The sequence below is a fragment of the Camponotus vicinus genome, unplaced genomic scaffold (genome assembly GCF_025532165.1).
Source record: "Camponotus vicinus isolate PSW18456_S1 unplaced genomic scaffold, iyCamVici1.0 SCAF_8, whole genome shotgun sequence".
NCBI classification, from domain to species: Eukaryota; Metazoa; Arthropoda; class Insecta; order Hymenoptera; family Formicidae; genus Camponotus; species Camponotus vicinus.
This window is the reverse complement of record NW_028141980.1, coordinates 17,519,310-17,544,047: the sequence shown is the minus strand read 5'-3', so window position 1 is coordinate 17,544,047 and position 24,738 is coordinate 17,519,310. Positions and strand designations below refer to the sequence as shown.

At 38.8% G+C, this 24,738-nt stretch overlaps 2 protein-coding genes across 2 annotated transcripts in view; both read right to left on the bottom strand.

Moving 5' to 3' along the window:
- The window catches only part of LOC145975765 (uncharacterized), a 78,700-nt gene extending 57,188 nt beyond the window's left edge, over nt 1-21,512 (bottom strand). Inside the window, exon 1 of the mRNA XM_083106459.1 lies at nt 21,462-21,512. The gene's annotated coding sequence lies outside the window, so the exon portion shown is untranslated. The remainder of the gene's footprint in view (nt 1-21,461) is intronic.
- Ics (ras suppressor protein 1) lies at nt 207-2,604 on the bottom strand. The gene is made up of 8 exons (XM_083106452.1): nt 2,369-2,604; nt 1,740-1,790; nt 1,547-1,667; nt 1,346-1,464; nt 1,193-1,275; nt 989-1,103; nt 788-920; nt 207-595 (listed from the first exon to the last, which is right to left on the bottom strand). The coding sequence occupies exons 1-8, from the start codon at nt 2,514-2,516 to the stop codon at nt 511-513; spliced, it is 855 nt and encodes a 284-aa protein (XP_082962578.1). The 5' UTR covers nt 2,517-2,604; the 3' UTR covers nt 207-510.
- Nucleotides 21,513-24,738: the final 3,226 nt, after the last annotated feature.

The window sequence follows — 24,738 nt, the reverse complement described above, 5'->3', positions numbered from 1 at the left end:
AAAATGCTTTAAGTTTTTGTAATCTAATTGGCTTTGCACACGAATCCTTTTTTCAACGATTGATTTCTTTTGTGATCTTTAAAAACAATTATTTTGAAGATGGCATATATAACTACAAATACAGAAATCTTTTTTAGCGATAAAAAGTTAATCCATCGACAAGGTATTTATTAATAATATTATTAATATTAACAAAATGGAACGGATTATTGAAAAAATCTTTAATGCATATAATTTCTTTTTGGATTAAAATAATATATGTTTATAATATATATGTGCGTATATAAATAGACAATTAAAAAAATACAACAATATTATTAAAATGCATAGTACATCTCTCATTTCTCGTTATTATTTCTATTTCTAAAAGGCACCATTTAGTTCTCGAATTAATTAATGCGAACGGACGATTAATCGGCAGTATATATGTCTTATAAAAATATAATCTCCGAAATGAGATTAGTCAAAGATAGCACTATTTAGTCAAGATTATGCGAAAACGAGCGCACGTTAACGAGCACGTGAAATCTTCTTGCTCTTATCAGTCTCGATGGGAGGTGGCGGGCCTTTGGCGCTTTGGTGTCGATTGTAAACACTGCAAAAAGTGACAAATTATCGCCCATGCTCCTCGATCAATAAAACTGTGTAAATAATTTTTAATTTTAATTAATATTAAAAGTAGAAATCTTGCAAAAAAATTGCGTTAAATTTAAGCTTTAAAATTTCTTTTTAATTTTAATTTTTGAGTGAATTGCTAATACAATTCCAAATGGCAATAGAAACCTACTATCGATACGTTTCGGAGCGAATATAATCCATAACGTGAGATATGCCCACTTGCAGCTGATCGCCAATCGGAGTAACCCATGGATTGAACTCCATTCGAAATACCGCTTTGTTACTCACTAGATCCAAGTTTCCTGTAAGGTAAATTTATGCAGCGCTCTTTTTACGATAAACTTATTTTACGCATTTTTACCGTTCATACCTATCTCAGGAGGCAATACTGTCAAACGATTTCCCTGAATATGCAACTCTCTAAGACGAGCCAACTCGCCGATTTCTTTCGGCAATTCGACCAGATCGTTCTCCCTCAGTACGAGCTAAAATGTTTGAATCTCGATAAACTCATCGAAAATCAACAGATAGCTATCAAAGCCCATTTAAGAAGAAAGTATCTGACAATTCTTACAATTTGCAGATTTTTCAATTGACCGATTTCGGGCGGCAGGTATTCAAAGTCATTGTCAGCTAAATAGAGTGCTCTTAGGGTCTCTAAAGGAGAGAGAGATTAATATGCGATTTATAAAAAGACACGTTAAGCAATCTAATAATTATGACTGACCCATCATGAAGAAATTTCCGGGTAAATTCTTTTCGCTGAGATTGTTGTACGTCAGGTCTAGTACCTCGAGAACCGGAAACGCGCCGAAACCGCGAGGAAGCACATCTAATCGGTTCATTCTGCCGGAAGTTAAACAATCTGGTAAATCTCGATCGCGTGATTTGCAATTAAAACTTTGCGCGTCCTACAAATTATACTGACCCTACGTTTAAGATTCTCAACTTTGGCATTTGCGACAGGGATATAGGCAGCTCGGTGATGCAATTATTGAAGAGATTCAGTATTTCTAGGTTGACTAGATTGGCGAGACCCGGTGGAACAGCTACAAGTCGAAAGCAATTATCGATCTGATCTAAATCAATTGAATTATCAAACATACGTTAAGTTACATTACCTTGAATTTTATTGTGACTTAATGTGAGTCTTGTTATATTAATCATATTCACTGAAACATAAGAAAGCTTCTGTAATTTTAGCGAGAGTCATTTACTATTGCTTAGTATTTATAATTCACAATCTGGCAATATTGATTGTGATATTAATTTTATCGTCTTTTAATTTCGAGAAAAATATTTCGTGAATATTAAAATATTAAATCCAACAGTAAAGTAATGTACTTTAAAAGAAGCTCAGAATTTATCCTACATTTATATATAAATGTATCTATACTCCTTTGCCTAACGCCATAATATTTTAAGCTTCAAAAAATTTAATTTATACATCATATAATTTATAATTTATCGTTAATTAAATGATATTTAAGAGTATCATTTAGTATACGATAAACGATAAATTATAAATTATACGCGATATATGAATGAAATGAAATTTCGAAGCCGCTATTGTACGATGAGCGCCAAGTGTCAAATTTAAAAGGACGACGCGCGTGCGCGCGCGCGCGCTGGCACGCCCACGTGGTCCGGACGCGCAGATGGCCGCGACGGAACCAGGCGCGACAAGTTGCCTAATTTGGCGCGATACACGCACGAGCGCGAGCGCGACGATGTGTGGGGTGAGACTCACGCAATCCCGGCATCTCCTCGAACGTCGCGATGCCCTTGTCCGCGAGATCCAGCTCGGGATTCTGGATCTCCCGGGCCTCGTCCAGCACCTTCTTCGCCTTTGACATCTTCCCCGCAGGAATACACGACACTGGCGCGGTCTGATTCATTGCGCGCGCAATCGCCGTGCAACACACGTAATCGAAAAGTAGTTCCGCGAAGCGTGCGCGTCAACACACGCCCGTGGAAGTCGTGGGTGCTACTCCGGCGCACTCTGTTCCAGTCGTCCCGATCGACGGAGCCGGCCTCCTTCTGCTCGTCAGATGGCGGTTCCTGTACCTCATCCGACGCGTTCCTTCGTCATCGAGGACACTTGCAATTTGCTTCTTTTTTTAATTGATTTTATACAATATCTCATCTGACACGTTCCTTCATCATCGAGGATATTTGCAATTTTTCCATTTTTTTAAATGGTATCAACTTTTCTCTCTCTCATTGTTATTTATATAGATTTTTTTCTGTTAATAGGATCGTATTAATAATAATTTAAATTTCTTTAAAATTATTTTTTGAAACAATGAGAGAAAGAAGTAATTTATTTATTTTTAATAATTTCTTTCTGTTTGAAGAAGATTTGCACATAATTTTTCCATTTTTTAAATAGCGTAAACTATTCTCTTTTTCTCATTATATAAATATTTTTTGTTGATATAATATTGTACTAATAATAATTTAAATTTCTTTAAAATTATTTTTTAAAACAATGAGAGAGAGAAAGAAGTAATTTATTTATTTTTAATAATTTCTTTCTGTTTGAAGAAGACTTGCACATAATTTTTCCATTTTTTAAATAGCGTAAACTATTCTCTTTTTCTCATTATATAAATATTTTTTGTTGATATAATATTGTACTAATAATAATTTAAATTTCTTTAAAATTATTTTTTAAAACAATGAAAGAAGTAATTTATATATTTTTAATAATTTCTTTCTGTTTGAAGAAGACTTGCACGCACACAATTTTTCCATTTTTTAAATAGCGTAAATTATCCTCTTTTTCTCATTATATATAAATATTTTTTATTGACACAATATTGTACTAATAATAATTTAAATTTCCTTAAATTTATACATTTGTGAGACAATTGAAATTAGCTTTTACTTTCTTTTTATTTAAAAAATACGTATAAAAATTCTACGAAGGGAAATAACGAATATTTAAGAAAAAAAAAAATATTCTGTTAACACTGGGCGATTAATTTGAACCCCCCCCCCCCCCCCCCCCCCGAAAGATGCGAGACGAGGCTGATCCGCGCCCGATCGGCGTCGCGTTAATAAATCGCGCGTAATTACGGACGAGATCGCGAGAAAGAATCGCGCGAGAGATGGCGGCACGGTTTTAATAAACTGGTTTTAATAATGTTGGACATTTTTTTTTTTTTTTATTTCTGCAGCCGCAGCTCGTTGCGGTTGAAACCGGAGCGGCGCGCATTCCGCGACGACGACGATGCGAGATCAGCAGCGACATTAAAGATAACAGGAAAGGAAATTCTCGCGGGATAGGAACCGAAGCGCGAGATAATTTCACCCGCGGATCGAAGATTACGGACGATCGCCTTTTTGCGCGACCCCTCGCGCGAGCGAGGATTCCTCCAGAGATTCGTCAATTTAGAAAATAGCAGTACTTAACAACCATGCGATGCGCATACACATCTACGCCTTATTATCGATAATACATGATGCGTTAGTTTCCCCGGCTGTTTTCACGATAACTGAAAGTCAATTTTGCGCTCTTGCTTCGCTCTTGCCTCGAGTTGATTGAAAAAAGAATCCGACAGATTTAACGCTCTCGACTTGTGTCACCGAAAAACAATCGTACGCCATTTGTCATCGTGTCCTGCATTTCGTTTAAATATTCAGGCGCGAATTAAATGCAACAGGAACGCCTTACGATTATCGAGGCGTCGCGGTAGCATTTCCGAAAACTATAAATATCTCGGACGGTGCGACGATCCGGTCGGCCCGCTTCCTCCACGTGCCCGGTTTCGTTCCCTCCGTTATCGGCGGCTAAAAGTACGGGAGAGAGGAGAGTGTGGCGCCAAACAGCACCCGAGGGCTCGTAAGGTTAGCGACCTTGGCGTGCACGTAAAGGCAAAGGACAGGACAGGAGGGGGGGAGAGAGGGGGGACGCGCGAGCATGCGACGACGACGGAGGGAAGGGCGCCCACCTCTTCGAGTATCCATCATTGCTATCCGGTAATCAGTGCCAAGCAACATTATCGGTCAATTTACTGACGCCGTGACCGGTCTCGCCGCGCCAGGCCGGCGCGGAAAAAGCAAATCTCGTTACCGCAACGAGAGAGGAGAGCCAATCGCCTTTCCAAACGCAACCGCGGACAACGCGCCGCTGTCCTCCGCACAGTGGTCCTTTATAACGAGCAAACTGTGTATGCTCTGCCCGTTCCTTCTGTAATAAATTTGTGGATCTAATTAAAACCGAGGAGAGAGGTCGCGTAAGATCTGGAAATTTTGGATTTTCCAAGACACCTCGTCCTAACTTTTGAGTCGGCGAAAAGAATAATCGAAATCAACTTATCTCTTTCAAAATAACGAAAAAGAAAGAGAAAACTAGCCGCTAGTCTAGTCTGGAGTCGGTGCTTTTTTGGTGAAAATAATATCTCTACTCTCTAAAAGTGAATCAGTGTATTATCATTGAAAAACAGTAAATAGTCACTGATTACAGCAGTGTAAATCAGTGATATTTTGTTGAAATAATTAGTCAATAATATTGACCGTTTCAATCAGTAATGTTAAACTACAATTCATCTCTCTATCTATTTCATGTAAAATTAAAAATTTTATTTATATTTACTAAATATTTTATTTATATTTATTATATTAAAAATTTTATTTTATTTATATATATTACATGCATATTGAACTTGTTATTTTAAATAGTTAACGAACGAATAATTTTCATTAAGTCGCCAGACATTTACTTGTCCGACTTATAAAATCGATTTAATATCCGAATCCTATCTATTGAGATTGTATCAGAATTAAATCGAAGTAATATATTTCTAATTTTATCTGTCGCTCTTTGCAAACTTTATATAATTCTTATGACTAAAACTTAAATACAAGAGAAATAGCGATCATAGTGATAAACGAACAAACTAGCGATTACTGGTTTTACAGTGAAATTTACTAGTTTTACAGTGAATCTTTTACTTTAATTGACCATAATCAGTGAGATATAAGATAAAATAACAAAAAATAATCCACTAAAGATCAATAAAATACTCCCTGATTCTCAGTGAAACCTTATTTTACTGTTTAAATTAGTGATATTTTCACTGATTCACTTTTAGAGAGTATTTTTTTCGAAAAATTGCCCAATCCGTCCCAAGACGCGTCTAAGGAAGGACAGCGACACGTGTGGCGCGCGTGCGCGCGAGCGCACGTGCGTTTCGTACGCGTGCACGAGCAGAGAGCGAGAGGATGGACGACGATGGGGAAGAGGAAGAAAGAAGTACGCGGTCTCTCTGCCTGGCGTCCGCGAGAGGAATATTCAGTGCAACGTATATAAAAGCCCGTTATGCACGGCGACCAATGTGCTTGGCACACGCGCGCACACGCTCGCACATTAGTGTGTAAGACGCGCGCTATAAATAGATGTAGCAGACCGCAGAGATCCTAAGAGTACACTCCGTCTCCTTTCGTACGCGACCGCGGTCGATGGTGCGCGAGAACGGAAAACTCATCCGCACCTTTTACATCGCGCTTGGAAAAAAGCGAAAAAAAAATTTAAATTAGTATTTTCGAGGCCAAATGATTATTATCGCGGTAACGCTTCAAGAAACTAGTAGTCTAATGTCGATGTTAGGCAAAGAGAGACCTTAGGGTATCCAAAAAATAATGTTACATTGGTGATGGGAATCATTCGACGCTATCTTTCCAGATGTAAAATATAGTATTTCAATTTCTTAATCATCACCGATGAAATTTTCTGCGCCACGCTGTATAATAAAGATGGAATTTCACCCGAGATCGATGACGACCGATATTAATGGCGCGAATGACGATGAGACGGCGGAGGCTGGCCACGTTGCTGAAGCGAGACGCCCGAGGACATCCTCTCGAATCTATGCTTCCTGTGCCACTTCCCAGAAACACCCGCCCGTGTCTCGACGTTAATAAGGCGTCGATGTAACCGTGCAATTTAAGACGCAATTTTGGCGCGAGCCGTTATGAAATACCGGTGCAGCTGACCGATACAGGCAGCTTCTGTTTTCGGCAATGAGGATGTCAGACAAGTTACGACATCGAGCAGCAGGTGTTACGTGAAGCGAGGTCGCGCGGTCCATCTTCCTTCCTTTTTTTTTTCTATATTATACATTTATTGATTTCCATTGATGCCGGCAAAAAATCTCGAGCGCTCTAATGTCTTTATTATTCCTCGATTCTCTCGCGAAGACACTCGAATCCGCGAGAAAACCAAAAGTTACTCGAGACAAATCTCAATAACGCATTCTAGAATTTGCCAGTCTTGAATTGCCCTATAGGTTTCACAAGAGAGAATCCAAGGGAATCCCCCTTGCAGGAAAGAGACCTTCTTTAAGGCCGAGGGGAACCGAGTTATCTTCGCGGCGCAACAATGTAAGCAACCCGTGGGCTCGCGTTTCGAACGTGATCTTTGAACGGCAGGCTCGGCGGAGGCTGCAAGGCCGCGAGTGTGATCTCTTCAAGGGCTTCAAGGTTAGCGATACCAATCGGGGACGCTCGAGGGCGACGAGGAGGTAGACGGAGGACGACCGGGGGGGAGGTGGGGAAGACCGGGAGGGAGGTGACCAGTTCGTTGCATAATTGCGTCACGTTGTCCGGGAATCACTGCCCTGGACGCGCACACCAGCGCGTTTTGCAAAAACTCGCGGCAAACTGGATTCCCCTCGTGCTCGTGTATTTTCTACATACATATCTAGCGCGAGGAACTCGCAAGAGGCGGTATAACCTTGCCAGCCACGCGGATAAAAGGTCCCTCCTAATGTTACATATTATGATAATTAAGTGTGCCCGAGCTCTCAGAAATTGCTCCGTTTTAATATGCGAGAAATTGCGAAAATTTAACCTTTATTCCTTCTTAAATATTTTCTTCTCAAAAACACATTTAATCATAAAATAGCATTAATAAAGTGGTAAAATTCTTCTTTATTAAAAAGATATCTCTCTCTCTTCTAATAAAAAAAATTTTAGGAGATTTAAAAACTCCGAAACAATCAATATTTTCAAAGCAATAATAATCATTAATTGATTAGAAGCTGAATTACATTGTACGCATATGATTTCTAATTAAAGCAACGACATATCGGCGGCAGATAATTATCGAGAATTACGACAGTTAGTGACAGTGACAGTGCGGAGCAGTCTGTCAAGTAATGTCGACATTTATCCGCGATACAGTTAAGCGGCCGTTTCATCGTCTCTCCCTTCTTTTTCTCGATATTGATTAGCAATTAATTCGCGATCAATATCGATATCGCTTATATAGGTATCGCCAAGCCTGGGAAAAATTTCCCGACAGTTTCGCAACAGCAACGTCCTGTCGCACGGGATTTATTTATTCGCTCCTTATTTATTACGCAAATTTCTCCAACCGCAGTTTAGCCGATTAATCATCGTGACGCTTATTATTAAAACGTTGCGTGTCTCGGATGAATTATCGCTACGCATAAGTTCCTTCGTGACTCTAAGCACACGGATATGCGTGAGAGTGCGCGATATGCGTAAAGTGCCCCGATCGATGCCTGTGATATGTGCAAAAAAAAAGTAGATTCATCGGGGATACATGTCAGTTACATGTACGTAAAATATCGACGTCGTTATTACATTTTTCGTCGTTATTCATATTATCGATTTTCCATTACTGGCAAAAAAACCTATAATTGACAAACTCACAAATTCTCTCAGTCCTTCTATCCTTCAATGATGTATAAACAATGCGAATGTCATTTTAAAAAAGACAAATTTCTCGACGAATTGCGTCTTTACGAGACGCAAAATTTTGCCTACGATTCTTTTTTAATTAAAGAATTGACTTTTGCGCGACGTTAAGGATATGATAAAAAGTGCTGCGTTCGTTTAATACCCGAAGAGGCGCGAATCTACGAGATTTCGCTAGTTAACCTACTTGCGAGCACGCTTTCTTCCATCTTCCTTTTTTTTCTTTAAACACTCAATTTGATACTCAATAGCGACTTACGAGGTACGGTAATGAAGACAGTGACGTTGGACAGTGGTTGGTGGATTAACGGAGAAAGTCCATTCTCATTCGGCAAGATTGTTGGTAGTCCTTTGTTTATACAAAACATCTCGTTATAATCTCATTCATAAATTACCGACTGTCCAATCGACAAGTGTGATAAATTTGCCGCGAGATTCGACGGGCCAGGCCAGGAGAAAATGAATCGTCATCGGCTCGATCGCTCGTAGATCCAGCGTTAATGATCCTTAAATTGCGGCTAATCGTGATTAAGATTCTAGTTTGCGACTTACGTAACACGCGCTGCAGTTCTCCTCCGAACGAGCGAGCACAAGCGAGCCTAATAGCCTTCTTTTTCGTTCCCGACGCGGGATATAAGGCGTCATAAAGATTAACGGTGATCTACGCGAGCAGCGACAGAAAAATGATGTGTTGCGCCGTAGGCGAAATATCGTTGCCGCTTTTTGCGCCGAAGGATTTGATTGGCCGAGTTGATTGGTTGCACGACAGGTATCGAGAAATGCAGCGATATTCAGTGAAATCGGGAGTAGAGCAACAACTTCAATTACAATTCGATAATTTAACAGTTTACCGGGCTCGTTTCAGGAAGCGGACAGCCGAGATTTATCACAAAAGCTATCGGATTAATAAGGTCGAAATAATGTAACGACTTATTGCGTTCCGCATGCTAAGCCCGGCTACATAAAATCACAGATATCTAAAGGATGTTCCGCTTTCACCAAACGATAGAGAGTGTGTGTTAAAATGGCACCTAGAAACTTTTAGGGGAATTTAATTAATACGTTGCAAAAGAGCCGGATAATTTATGATTGAGATGTTCCTTTAGTAAAATATAATTTCCACATGTGATAAATCAAAAAATATTCAACGTAAAACTGGCGCGTAGCTACTATCGCAAAATTAAAAGTGTGAATTAATTATTATAATACATTTGGACATAATGGAGATAAGCGAATCTCTGGCTTTTTATCAGGTTACCGATTAATATAACGTGTATCTTACATTACAATTATAAATACGGCATAATAAATTCCGATGTGCCGCTGCGAGATAAATCGAAATAAAGCGAGCACTTATTCCGCGCCCCCCTCCTCCTGATGAGAGGGGGGATCGTATTTATTTAATTCCCATCTTATTAAATTTGCGCCCACGCCCGCGTGAATTGGGACAAGGGTAGATTTACGATCTCGATCAATTAGAGAAACGAGAAGCGTACCGAGAAGAATTTTATGACGCGCGAAACCAGAAATGCAATTTCGAAGTGCGAGCAAGTGTCGGCGCCGCGCGCGGTTTACGGTTCATTAAATTATATTTCCTGTCGCGCGTGCACCACCTCGCGATATTTATTGTCTCTCGAAAAGGCCGACGGGAGTTTCACGCGCTATTTTCACCGTCAATATCATCAGTCTAATTTTCATTCTACGATTTAAAACAACGAGAGCGCGATTTCGTCGTAAGAAAGAAAAAAGGAGATTACACATACATTTGATACGGAATTATATATTTAACGGCGAAAGTACAGAGCGGAGGATTATAAATTATAACGTTCGCATAAACGCGAAAAAGGAAAAGGATATTATATCTCGCACATTGTGCCCATTGAGATACGGACTTCTCTCCAACTTCCGGTCCGGAGAGACCCGGAGACTTTCGGAACCAGGCGGATTTAATCAAGCGGAAGTGATCGATGATCGCCAAATCGATCGAGGGGAAAAGCGGCTACTCGAGTTTCAAGTTTTTATACATCTCACAGCGTATAATCCGCGCAAAAAAAAATTAAGTCGTCGGGATACGCAAATTTAAGAAGCCCGCGAGAGATCGATGATCGTCAACTTTCTAATCGGAATATCGAATAATGCGCGCGCGTGCATTATGTACGTATAATACATTGTGATAATCGTAGTAATATGTTTCTAAAAGCGAATTAGTGTATTATCATTGAAAAACAGTAAATAGTCGCTGATTACAGTAATTATAAGTAGAGCACTGTAAATCAGTGATATCTTATTGAAAGAATTAATTAATAATTTTGATTGTTTCAATCAGTAATATTAAACTGCAATTCATCTCTCTATCTATTTTATATAAAGTTAAAAATTTTATTTATATTTACTAAATATTTTATTTATATTTATTATATCAAAAATTTTATTTTATTTATATATTACATGCATATTGAACTTGTTATTTTAATTAAATAGATAACGCACGAATAATTTTCATTAAGTCGCCAGACATTTATTTGTCGACTTATAAAATCGATTTAATATCCGAAACCTCTCTATTGAGATTGTATCAGAATTAAATCGAAGTAATATATTTCTAATTTTATCTGTCGCTCTCTGCAAACTTTATATAATTCTTATGACTAAAACTTAAATACGAGAGAGATGGCGATCATAGTAATATAAGAACCAACTAGCGATTACTGGTTTTACAGTGAATTTTACTTTAACTGACAATAATCAATGAGATAAAATAACAAAAAATAAGCGTTTTCACTGAAGATCAGTAAAATACTCCCTGATTCTCAGTGAAATCTTATTTTATTGTTTACATTAGTGATATTTTCACTGATTCACTTTTAGAGAGTACTCTCTAAAAGTGAATCAGTGAAAATATCACTAATTTAAACAATAAAATAAGATTTCACTGAGAATCAGGGAGTATTTTACTGATCTTCAGTGGGAACGCTTATTTTTTTGTTATTTTATCTTATATCTCACTGATTATGATCAGTTAAAATAAAATTCACTGTAAAACCAGTAAATTTCACTGTAAAATCAGTAATCGCTAGTTCGTTCGTTTACTGCTACGATCGCTATCTCTCTCGTATTTAGTTTTAGTCATAAGAATTATATGAAGTTTACAAAGAGCAACAGATAAAATTAGAAATATTACTTCGATTTAATTTCTGATACAATCTCAATAGAGAGGCTTCAGATATTAAATCGATCTTATGAGTCGGACAAATAAATGTCTAGCGACTTAATGAAAGTTATTCGTTCGTTATCTATTTAAAATAACAAGTTCAATATGCATGTAATATAAATAAAATAAAATTTTTAATATAATAAATATTTAGTAAATATAAATAAAATTTTTAATTTTATATAAAATATAGATAGAGAGATGAATTGTAATTTAATATTACTGACAATAACGAAAGAAATATTACTAATATTGAGAAATATTACTGATTTAAACAGTCAAAATTATTAACTGATTCTTTCAATAAAATATCACTGATTTACAATGCTGTACTTATAATTGCTGTAATCAGTGACTATTTACTGTTTTTCAGTGATAATACACTGATTCACTTTTAGAGAGTACGTACGTATAATACATTGTGATAATCGTCGTAATATTGTTCGTTCAAGCGATTAAAATCGCATCATCGCTTTTCATCGAAATGCCAAGGCACTCGCTATTTCAATAGCGAGCGGCTGCAGGTCAGCCCTATCATGCCGCGCGTTCCGGCATTCAACGTGTGCCGGTAATTGTTAATTGCATAACGCGTCATCTATCATCAGCTAATGATACAATCCGGTGGCGCACGGTGAATCGATATTACATTTCGGATGGCCTAATCGCTAATAAGGATTTATGGATATCGTGCGCGCCGTTGGCAGAATGTGAAAGTCTCGAGTGCCCTCCCGTAACGAGGGTGTACCGTGTATCTTCTCTCCTTCTCCCTCTTCATCCCGTCTGTGCGCGTCCCTCTTGTATGAAGTAACGGCTCGCCGATGCAATTATTAATGAATCCGCAACGTTGCGATACTCGCGCTACGTGACCTTTCTTCCCGGAGGAATCCACATTCAAAATAAGATGCTCGATTACGCTCATCTCGCAATCACCATCCGATATATCCTAATGGGAATCGCTGAAAAACGCGCGCGGATTTCCCGACGAAATTGCCGCGTACGCTACACTGGAATTTAGTATAATTCTATCTTCGGGTATCTCTCCGGATGTCGTAAGGGTGATGGTTGAAAGTAAAAAGATATCGGTTCCTTTAAGTGAGCAGATATTCGATGCCATAAAGAACCGTTAGAAAGTATCGATATCTAAGAGATATCATTAGATATAGATTCTTTAGAGTCAGACTAGACGTGTGGGACGTGAAAAAGAGAGGCAATATGTGACTTGAACGGCTCATCGCGATCTACATACATTTACACATCCATTTACAAGTCTCTCGTTTGAGAATTTTCGATTTTAGAAATCTTCGATTACCGCGACGACCACATTCAAATGCGTCGACACGTTCGCACCGTTCCCGGTGACGCAATTGTCACACCATTAGTCTAACAAGCGCATCAGCTGCTTCCCTGACCCAGAATGTCGGTGGCGACATAATATCGACTTTCGTTTACCGATGAAATTCCAACCGCGGAATTCGGGATAAACGTTAATCCTCTCTTCCGGTTCGTCATTACCGTGAAAGTGTGAAATTACGGTTGGGTCGAATTGTCAGTTGCTTTAAGACAAATCGTGATATATGTGTACGCGACACCTCGACGACTTTGCTTCTCATTAATCTCTATATATTTATAATTTTCCACAATGCTTAAAAGTTTCTCCCTTTTGCAAGGAACCAAGAAAAAAGTTATCTCTTTTCCCTCCACAGATGAATTATTATATTAGATAATTATTTAGAAAATATTATTTAAAAATTAATATTATTCTAAAAATATAAAAAAAATATAAAATTACTCTCTAAAAGTGAATCAGTGAAAATATCACCAATTTAAATAGTAAAATAAGATTTCACTGAGAATCAGTGAGCATTTTACTGATTTTCAGTGGAAACGCTTTTTTTGATATTTTATCTTATATCTCACTGATTATGGTCAGTTAAAGTAAAATTTACTGTAAAACCAGTAATCGCTAATTCGCTCATTTATCATTATGATCGCTATCTCTCTCGTATTTAAGTTTTACTCATAAGAATTATATAAAGTTTGCAAAGAGCGACAGATAAAATTAGAAATATTACTTCGATTTAATTTCTGATACAATCTCAATAGATAGGCTTCGGATATTAAATCGATTTTATAAGTCGGACAAATAAATGTCTGGCGACTTAATGAAAATTATTCGTTCGTTATCTGTTTAAAATAACAAGTTCAATATGCATGTAATATATATATATATATATACATATATATATATATATATATATATATATATATATATATATATCATATGTAAATAACATATGTAAATCAGTGATATTTTATTGGAATAATATTGATCGTTTCAATCAGTAATATTAAACTACAATTCATCTTTCTATCTATTTCATATAAAATTAAAAATTTTATTTATATTTACTAAATATTTTATTTATATTTTTAATATAATAAATATAAATAAAATATTTAGTAAATATAAATAAAATTTTTAATTTTATATGAAATAGATAGAAAGATGAATTGTAGTTTAATATTACTGATTGAAACAGTCAATATTATTAACTAATTATTTCAATAAAATATCACTGATTTACAGTGCTGTAATCAGTGATAATACACTGATCCACTTTTAGAGAGTAGTCTCCCACTTTTTCTCTCTCTCCGGAGAATTAAAGAATTAAAGCATTTCGAAATATGATTATATAATTGACGCATAATTAACTCGATAGAAATTTCAGCGTACTTTTCAATCGGAAAAGCCAAGGCTGGAAAGATCCAAGTCATGGCGTGAAAAACATAAATGTCATCGCGTCTCCCAAATGTTGAAAAATCCAGCGTGTTGGGTAACCGGCTCTTTAGGTGGCTATCATCAAGGTGATCTAGCGATAGATAAATCGCGATTTGAGGCGTTTAGAGCGATCCGAGGCGGCGGCGGCGCCTGTGACGCAGCAGGCGCCGCGGCGCGGGTCTCACCGGATAATTCCTAATTCCTTAGCGCTATAAGGCGCTCCTCAATTAACGTCACGGCGCTAACTTTCACCGCGAGGCAAAGCCGCTTCGGTTACGCCCCATTACCTTATTGCTCGCTTTGCACGCGTGCCTGGCTGCGTCAGTCCGTGAAAAGGCGCCCCCCGGCGCCATGCCGCTCGCTTTACACGCGTGCATGCGTGCGGTAAACGCTCCGACCGGCAGGACGTAGGCGGAAGCGGATGCGATAGGGCCGAAGGTGAAAAGGCGTACGAAAATGTACGAGCGAGGAGAAAAATTGAGCCGCTCTCGCGGAGAAGTAGTTACGCTCGCGAGCGATCGCTGGTCAGACAGCTGTGTCTATGGTTCGCCCTGATCGTGTTTATCCCACGCGTTTATCGTTTCGTGAAAAATTTCTTGTATCTTATTATGACCAATATTCTGCACACGTCTTATACCGTAAAGATACCTAAACTGGTCAAGAACTGCCTGGACAGAAGAGAGTATTTCTTGTCACATTTTTACATATATTATATTATATTATATTAAAAAGTATAATATATATTAATATTCATCGTATTTTTTCGAACAGGTTTCACTTATCGCTCTCAGAAAGCCTTGTTCGCGTATATTTATATAATTATTGAATATTTTTTTCTATAAATGTCACTAAATATTATTTATCCATCAAATCTTTTTCGCTTTCGAAGCGTATCGTTCACAATTATTTCCTTTCGAATTCATATAGATATATATAATCAATCATATATAATCAATCATTATTACTTTGTAAACGTCACACATCTACTTCCTATTTTGTTATATAACACTATTTGTGTTGCTATAATACATATTAGATGTTGTTTGTAGGTTCTTTTAATTTCTCAAAAGAAATTTATTTCAAACGTAATAAACACTTCAAATCAATTCGATTCCATTAAAAAGAGAGTAATGTCTATTTTAATGATACAATTGAATATAAGAAAAGAAAGAGCTGCAAGATCAGGATCTCGCGGATACACGATGATAATAATTTTTGTAACGATCCGCTGTTAGAAAGATTGCGCGCTAATGGTAGCTGTTGCACCGAGCAAAGGCGTGTCCCATTAGACGTTCGTGAGGTAATACGAAGCCTCCGGTTCCTCGATTAGCCAGTCATCTTACACGGTTAATCTTTCGGTATAGTCGAAGCGCATCGCACCACTTTCACCCGCGTTTCCTTTTTCCGAGCTCGCTTTTCCGCGTCGCTCGTGGCACCTGCTTTGCAAAACGTCCGCTTGCTAGATTCACCAGAGATTTAGAGCAAGAATTAAATTTAATTTCGAATTTAAAATTTTAGAGAATTTAGAATATTTAGAGATTTCTGATTTTATATCCTTGAATATAAATTGTTTTATATCGTGGAATGTTATTTAAGTCCGATGGAAAATTTTTCCTCGTATTTTAAAATGCGTGTCTTTCCTTCTTCTCGCATCTGAGGCTTGCATCTTCTAGCAACAGGTATTATTCTGACATTACAATATTACATTGTTGGGTATTACAAGAGAAACCGGAGCGAGTCTACATCCCGCTAGATTGCCTTTCTTTTCGACAAGATTGGCTAATACTAATTTGATGTTGCTCCGATTCGTGTATACCGGCTTTGGAATCCCGATTAAGTTCAAAGGTCGACGGAGCGATGATGAGGAAAAAGTACCGCATCATTGCGTTCGTCGATTGATCGATCACGCGAACATTCCCGTAAAGAAACAATAGAGCCATTCTCCGGACTGTCTGTCTGTCGTTTTTAGTCGACGGCGCTTTTTACAGGTCAATCACGTCGCAAAAATTCCTTCTCGCACGCGCACCGAATCTTCCTTGAGAGTTGGCGATCGATAATAAAACTTATCTTCCACCTCGGATCTTCCGCACTTAAATCGCGATAGTCGCGAGCGCACGAGAGTGGCGTTTAAAAGTAATTAAAGACAACGATCGAGGCAGCTTTTCAATCGATGCCTCTAATTAAACGCCGCGACGAAAAAGTTTGATCGATTAAGGTGATTTCAATGAGCGGGGAGCACAGTTAAACTTGTTAGCCATCATTTCTAATTTTTCAAGAGTTTAAATTGAGATTACCAACATATATATATCGTGTGTGTCTCGTTTTTCTCGAAAACTATCTTCAATTATTCGTAAATCACAATTATTTTTATCGGATGGCTCTTGGGGAAAAAAAATCAGACGCGTGTAATTGCAATAATTCTGGACAACATTATCTCCACAGGGGTCGAGAATTCCGACGAGGCCCTCGACGGGAACGGCTCTACAAATTTACACGCAAAATAAACTAATAAAAATGACAGGGACGTTAATAAAGTCGACGAATTTGCGGAGGTGTCGCGCGTCGCGTGTTGCCGATGTATCACCGTAATTGGAGGTGTACATAATATCAATCCGGTGTGTCCGAATTAGGAAAACAATTAACGCCGCGGGCGACAAGGAGCGAGGACGATGAAAGGGGGAAAAAGAGAGAAAGAGAGAGAACGATAGAAAACAACTCTTCGATGATGTTCCGGCGCGTTGCCCGCTGGGACCGCATCAATCTCGTTCCGGACCATTCAATTGATACTATCTCGCGCGATTCGCAGCAATAAACAATGACACGTCGGTGCAACGACGGCTTGTCCCTTTCGGTCCGGCTCTTGCACTCCGCCTCTCGCCGGTTTTGCCCGGGGACTTTTTCTTTTTCAGATTAACGCGGGAGGCGCACGCGTGATTTATCCTCTTGCATTTTTCTTTATCGGGATAAGCGCGCTCCGTCTCCTCTTTCTTTCTCCTTTATTTTTCGCGAGAGGAACGAAGGACAGACCCGAGACGCCAACGGAGCGTCACAAGGATCATTATGACTCGAGCAATCGAGATAACTGGGATAAAAATAACCTTCAAGCTCTATGCGATTGCGATAAATTTTAAATTCAAGTCTCAGCTTTAAATTAATGTACAAAGTAACCGAAATTGATGAAATGAATCTTGTTTCGTGATAAAAAAAGCTTTCGCGCTAAAGGAACAAAAATCAATCAAGTTTAGAAAATGTGTACATGTAAAAAAAATCGAGATGTTAATAGAGTTATATAATATATAAAAATATTCCGGGTATTCGTAGCGGAGGAGAGACGCTCGCCTGTCGACTTTCTCGTCGAAAGACGAGTAGGTAAAATGTAGGTTATACGTAAAACGCGCGGCGAGGGTGCCTATGATGAGAGGAGTCCGTGTAAAGTGCCGCCGCTCTCCCTCCCCCCTCGTCCTCGTCCTCCTCCTCTTCCTTTTCGCGATATGGAAACGGCCCGTGGTAAGGTCAGCCGTAGAGACACGCGGTGGATGATTTCACCTCGGCCATATTTATTATCCTAATCTCGACACGGTGCGCACGTTTGTGGCCTACATTCGTCGCAAATTGCCCGACCGCCCCCGTTTTTCTTCGCATGCAGATCGAGCGAGCGCAATCGGACGGATCTTTGTATGCGCTTCTTCCACTGTGTCTCCCCTTTTTTCGCCTCCCCCCCCCCCCGTTCCTTCCGTCTCCCGCGCCGAATACGATACCGCGGTGTTGGCGGTCTAATAACAATAATAACTACGCTAACGCGGCGGAGCATCGGCGCGTGATGGCATGTAACCCGGTCGGGTTACTTCCACGAGGGGAATGCGATGATGTCTAAAAACTGCATCCCGCGAACGAGCAGTTTGCTTAACCTTCGATCTCGACGCGCGAGAGAAACCGTTCTGGTTCGTAATAAAATATCCCAAGAGACCAAGAGGAATTTTCGAGCTTTATAACGATTCTACGATCATCTTTGACGTCGAGAAAATGAATCAAGTTCAAAGCATCTTTCGCGAGTCTCCTGTGCGGATTTTTATTGATTATTCGTCGAAATACATCAAATATACACACGAATGGTCGACATTAGATTTCCGGTCGTGAGGAGGATCAGGAGGGAAAATCTAAGGAGTGACCGCTCGAGCGTAATTAACGGACCGTAACTAACGGCTAATCCCGACCACCGACTAATGACACGATTTTCACCCACGTCCGATCGCGATATCGCGGGCGTAATTACGTCCGCGCGCCCGCGACATTAGCGTACAATGGTTCCATTGTTATCAGGGCTCGGACAACGATCGCCTAACGTCTTTCCGCATTTTTCGCAGTCGCCGGTAGTCGCCATTCTCGCGGAATTCATAGCCGCTAGTCCATATCCATATTTATTACTTTTCCGGTACGCCATGAAAAATTATTGCTCGGTGACTTATTCCTCTCATTCTCGTGTTTTATCTCGCGTTGAATTTATAGTTGGGTGAATAGTTACATATATCATCGCCGTTGAATACTAATCAGGAAAATTTAATCTTGGTATCGTACAAAATATGTCTTATAAGCTTTCACTATTGAATTGCAAATTGATAAAATATTATATACAGGGTGTTCTAAAAAGGTATGTCAAAAATTTAAGGAGATATTCCTCACACCTGAAGGATGAAAAAATGTTATATGGACATAGGTGCGGAAATGCTTATTTCAGGAGTTATGTTGAAAATACTGTTAGCTGTATTACTTACACAAGGAAAAATTTAGGATTAATTATTGTAGACGACAATCGTTTAATTAGGTTTATTTACATTTGGTTTTAATGTGACCTTGAGTATGTTACAATAAAATGTTGAAAATGTTTACCATTTTCCTGAATACAAGCAGTGACACGTCGACGCATCGATTCACGGACACGTTCAAAAATGCCACCAGTGCGTGATATTCAAGATCTTCGTGACCGTATCACTGCAGGTTGCGAGACAATCCGCTGTACGCCAAGTATTTTTGAACGTGTCCGTGAATCGATGCGTCGACGTGTCACTGCTTGTATTCAGGAAAATGGTGAACCTTTTCAACATTTATTATAACATACTCAAGGTCACATTAAAACCAAATGTAAATAAGCCTAATTAAACGATTGTCATCTACAATAATTAATCCTAAATTTTTCCTTGTGTAAGTAATACAGCTAACAGTATTTTCAACATAACTCCTGAAATAAGCATTTCCGCACCTATGTCCATATAACATTTTTTCATCCTTCAGGAATATCTCCTTAAATTTTTGACATATCTTTTTAGAACACCCTGTATATAGTCTAAATTAAATTCCTTTTCTGAGAAGATCTTAAAAAACCATATAAAATATATATGTCTAAAATGACAGCATCGATAGCATCAAACGAAAAGACCCGTACGCGAATAAAATAATTGCAATCGGTAAAAAAATGCAAGCAAAAAGTTCCAATCTTTAATAGCATTTGTAAGAGAAAGCTTTTGAGAAACGATGTCGATTATTACGGATTTAATCAAACGAAATCGACGTATCACATTGCTATAAAAAAATATGAAATCTCGTATCCCAAGTACAATGATGCGTGTACATCGGTCTCATTAGTTGGATATCGCGTTCTCCGCCTCGTCTTTTTTTTTTACTTTCGCGATGAGCGAACGAATGCGATTCGAAAACCGCAGGCGAAGGTCACTGAGTTATTAAAACCAGTTCCCTCCTCCCCTCCCCCTCTCCCCCCTCCCTCTCGGCGAGAAGTCACGACCGGGTTGCCCCGGTCGGGCATCGCATCAACCCTTGCCGCGCGAGTTTTACAGCTCGCGGACCGAAATGGAAGTGCCACTTTTGAGCCGCCGATTAACCACCGTCGCCGTCGCTCTGATCTACGGCGGTTAGACGAGCCCCGCTGCCGAGAATATATATCCGTCGACGTATATCCGGACACCGGGGTTTCGGAGAAGCGGCCGACGCCGCCTGGTTCGGCCTGGCTTTTACAGCCGTTCGCGCAAATTAAACTGCCACCCTCAAAGAGTCGCCGAAGAGGACGATGTACGCGGGTCTTAGATCTCGTTTGCGCCTCGCATTTTTTAATGCAACAGGAATCCCTCCTCCCCATGCCGGCGACGGATTCTGCGGATCCTGCTCTTGTACTCGAGGATATACCGGGCGTAAATTTTCTATACGCGCGAAAGGATAAAAGTATCCAAGTGCGTAATCCGATTGCTATAAATTCAATTTCGTACTCGTATTCTCGCGCTCTCACCTTCGAGATTTTACGAGACGCGAAGCTGCGCCTCTAATAAAATCCATATTTAAATATAAATGATACGTACTTTAAGATCCAAAAAAAAGAGGCGACGCGAGAATTATAGTCTTTCTTAAGGAAACGCATCGTACTAATGTCTTTGTAAGAGACACGGAAATTTGATGCACAAGTATATCTTTCCGCGATGAATGGGAATCGCGATAATATTCGAGTTACGAAGCGCTAAGAGCGATAAGAGTATCCTAGGATGCAGGAAGAGAGGCTGCGAGGAAACGACGTTGTGCCGGGACATAATAATAAAGAAATGACCGCGGTGAGTTACGAGACAACATAAGTGATATGGTAATGAGATAGTACCTAAACGAGCTAAACACACCGCAGCCCGAACTCGCTGCCGCGGCCGTAAGCGGGAAAAGCTACGGTGCTCCCGTAATAATATGGCGTATAAAATGCAGGGGAATCTAAAGTATCAGTGAAAGCCGATCGATCGATCGATCGATCGATCGTTCCAGGGGGAGGTACGTACGGTACAATAATCGGCAATCCATTGGGAGCCATTGTTTCCGACTTTGTTGGCGTCTGTTTAATGGCGGAAGTGAAAAACTCTCCTTTGAAAGTGTGCCGATCGAGAGCTCACGCCGGAGGATTATCGAAAGAGGTATCCCGCTGCGCGATTTTTCGATCGTTCGAGGCGAGCGACGCGACTCGCACTCATACAATGGCTGGATGTCAAGGAAACGTTGTAACTGTTCCGACCGAACAGTTCTCGCCATTTCTACTTAAACAGTTCTTTTCGCCATAGGATTGAGAATCGACGTTTTACTCACCGGTCAGGAACAGGTTCTCCATGACTGCTCGTGGATCCTGCTGTGGGTCCTGAAACATAAATGAGACAAATATTTATAGCCACAGTTATTTTTTTAGAATCGAAAACAAATTATAAAATATTTCCTTTTTCCTTTAATTGCGAGTTTTATTCAGAATAAAAGAATTTTATGCCAGTGTATTTAAGTGTCGAATTCATCTCAATACACTTCAGTAAAAAATTGCGGGTCCATATGTTAAAATTTTCTTGTGTTATTATTCTTGTGTTTTGATTAGTACTTTAATGTAAAATTAACAAACAATTTATATGTTATTATTTTTATAACGTTTTCATGTGTTACATTTATGTCAACTTCATAACTCAACACTTTGTATATGTCTCTTAGAAATGGAATATTATTTTGAGTATTTTTAACATAATTTCATCATTTTAAACAATCAACATGTTTCAAAGTCAGTTTAAGAAAAGTTAAAGTCTAAGAAAAATTAAAATAAATCTTCAAATAATCTTGAACTTTAACATCCAAAAGTAATCAAATTTACTAAAATCAAATGTTTCTATTACAAATAATTTAAGTTAAAATAATTACTACTATATGTTAATGTCCTACAACAATTCTTACGAGTTATTGTAACTATTTTTTCATATAATTTTTAATTAATTTGTATGTTACTTTTACATTACACTTAAAGTCACAAAGTAACAAAAATAAACGTAAAGTATTGTGTCACAATTATTTAACATTTTTAGTTTGTCAATATGTAACATATGACGAACGAATTATTTTAACTTAAAATTTAGAGTGGACTTTCTGAGACATGTGAAAAATGTTATAATTAACATTTTATTTTTTACTGTGTATAAAATCCGCACCAAAAAAATAAAAAATCGATCATACTTGACATATCGATTCATAAAACATTTTTTAAATTCTCAATAAGTCTAATTACGATTTATAACATAATTGTCGACCGGTTCTGCGATCAAGGCAACTCGAGTGAATTTTCGAGTCCCTTTGACAGCCGCTAAACTGATCTCGACAGTAAGCCGTAGAACTACATACAATGTTGGATTCCCTGGCACGCCCGTTGCTAAATCCATTCGTCACGGACGTGTAAAACGACAACAAGGCCGATAGCTCTCCAAGAGGCTCGTCCTTTCGGTTGGACAGCTGTAAAATTGATGTTGGAATAGATACAAATATGTCCCGCCAATTCCGGTTGCCATATAATGACGTATGCAAAGTATCATGACATATCGTGCGATGAAGCAATATGGAAAGATCAAGATCGTATCTCGCATTTAACACTTAAATGTAACTGTATGATTTCCGACCTACGATAACAAATACCGATGTGTGTTTTATGATAAATGCATACGTTAGTTTTTTAATAAATTTTCACGGACATATAATCCATTGAGCCATCAAACTTTATATCATTTCGAGACACCACTTTCTTTCTTATTTATAATAATGGCTCTTATCGAACGATCGATAACTTTTTTAATCGAGAGATATTATTAAATTTGTTCAGGGAAAGGATCCGATATTTTATTAGTCGCGAGAGACGAGGTAAAAATTGAATATATCGGATTAAGGGGGCTTGTAAGAAGAAGAACGTTGGCGGGATATTCGGAAAACTCGGAGTAAATCAATGCATACGTAACGTAACGTGGACACGAGCATTTCGTGCAGACTCGGGATCCTGATTAATGCGATTCGTGACGCGTCCGCGCACCGTAAACTCGATCCTGATTAATACTGTTTACAGCCCCGCGCGATACCGAGGGCCATTAATCAGGATCGAGTGACGACCTCTCTTAAGCTACTCCTCGTCGTCCTCGGTCAGAATGCTATATTCGCATTAACGTTTGTAATCTCGTGGCTTGTATATGCACAACTTTTTTAGTCTATTTTTATCGATTGCTAGACACCTTGTCTTTTTGTTGGATTTAATTTTCGAATAAATTCAACCATCAACCCCCTCAAAACGATAACAAACTACTTGACTAAAGATATATGCAATTTTTTTAGAACTGTAATATTTTTTGCTTGAAATATGCAAAGTAAAATTAATTCTATTAATTAATTTATAGACTTGCAAGGATTTATATTTATGTATTTACTATCACGATAAAGTCTAAATTAAATCAAGATTTTTTAGAAACTAATCTTGGTTTAAAAAGTAACTAAGATTGAATAATTAATAATATAATTGAAATTAATTAGGAATGCATAAACTTTGCATTTATGAAATTTTGCAAATTGAATTTGTCTCGAGAGTTTTCAATCAAATAATGTCTCGATGCGCATTCGCCGCGTTTGATGTCAATGTGTTCGGAATGACTCGCGATTCTGTACGAAACCTGAATTTCAACGATGTTTATTTCGGCTCTCGTTTAGCGCGCGGTGTCAATGCACCTGGACGGCCTGGACGCGAGCGCAAACGCGATCTCGAAAGCCATTAATCAGGATCGAGCACGACGACCTCCTCTCCCCGAGCTGCTCCCGGTGCCGGTATACATCGGCGTTGACCTTGCATCTATGGCGTGAACGCGACACCCAAGAGCAGAGGAAACGATCGCACCGGCGCCATTTCCTGCTTGCACCTGCTCGCGGAACCCGGGCCCCGGGTGACAAACGAGGATATCGCATCGGCGGAAAAGCGATAAATAAATCGCCGCTCCTCCTCCTCCGCTTCCCCGACACTTGGCGGCGTCGGTCTCGCGCGTTTTCGATTTTTCCCAGCCGGAATCGCGTAAATCAGCATTCGCGCGAGCTCCTTATCCGATCCGCGACAGATGGTTTCCGCCGGTAATTATGACAAAGCGCGGATAATGAGTATATTTCACGGACGACGATTGTATTCGAGAGGCGCGAATAAATTACCGTGCGCGAACTGTGAATTATTCGCGCAAATAAATTATTATCCTGCGTACACGCACGTGTCCTACTACTGTGCGCTGTGTTGTAGATTTTCTTCAACCACATCAGTCAGTCTTCGTTTAATGAAAGTGCGGCGCGTTAAGAATATCGAGTGTAGCAACTAGTGATGGAAATAAGATGCTTTGAATTAGTTGAAATATATTACGAGAAACTCGAGTCTCCTTCAGTTCGAATATTATTCAAATTTATCATATCTTGAAATTATGATTAATCTTGAAGATTTTTGATCTTGAACAGTTTTGAATATCTTAATAAATTTTAAAGAGAGAAAGTAAAAGGATATTAATAATATTTATAAATAAATATAACGCATTAATATTAAATTATTATA

Excerpts from the sequence above, each read along its gene's own strand:
- Ics (XM_083106452.1), bottom strand. The coding sequence starts at position 2,516 with ATGAATCAGACCGCGCCAGTGTCGTGTATTCCTGCGGGGAAGATGTCA. Across the intron at positions 1,104-1,192 it reads AATTGAAAAATCTGCAAATT|CTCGTACTGAGGGAGAACGA; the intron begins GTAAGAATTGTC and ends CAAACATTTTAG. Across the intron at positions 921-988 it reads AGTATTGCCTCCTGAGATAG|GAAACTTGGATCTAGTGAGT; the intron begins GTATGAACGGTA and ends TTTACCTTACAG.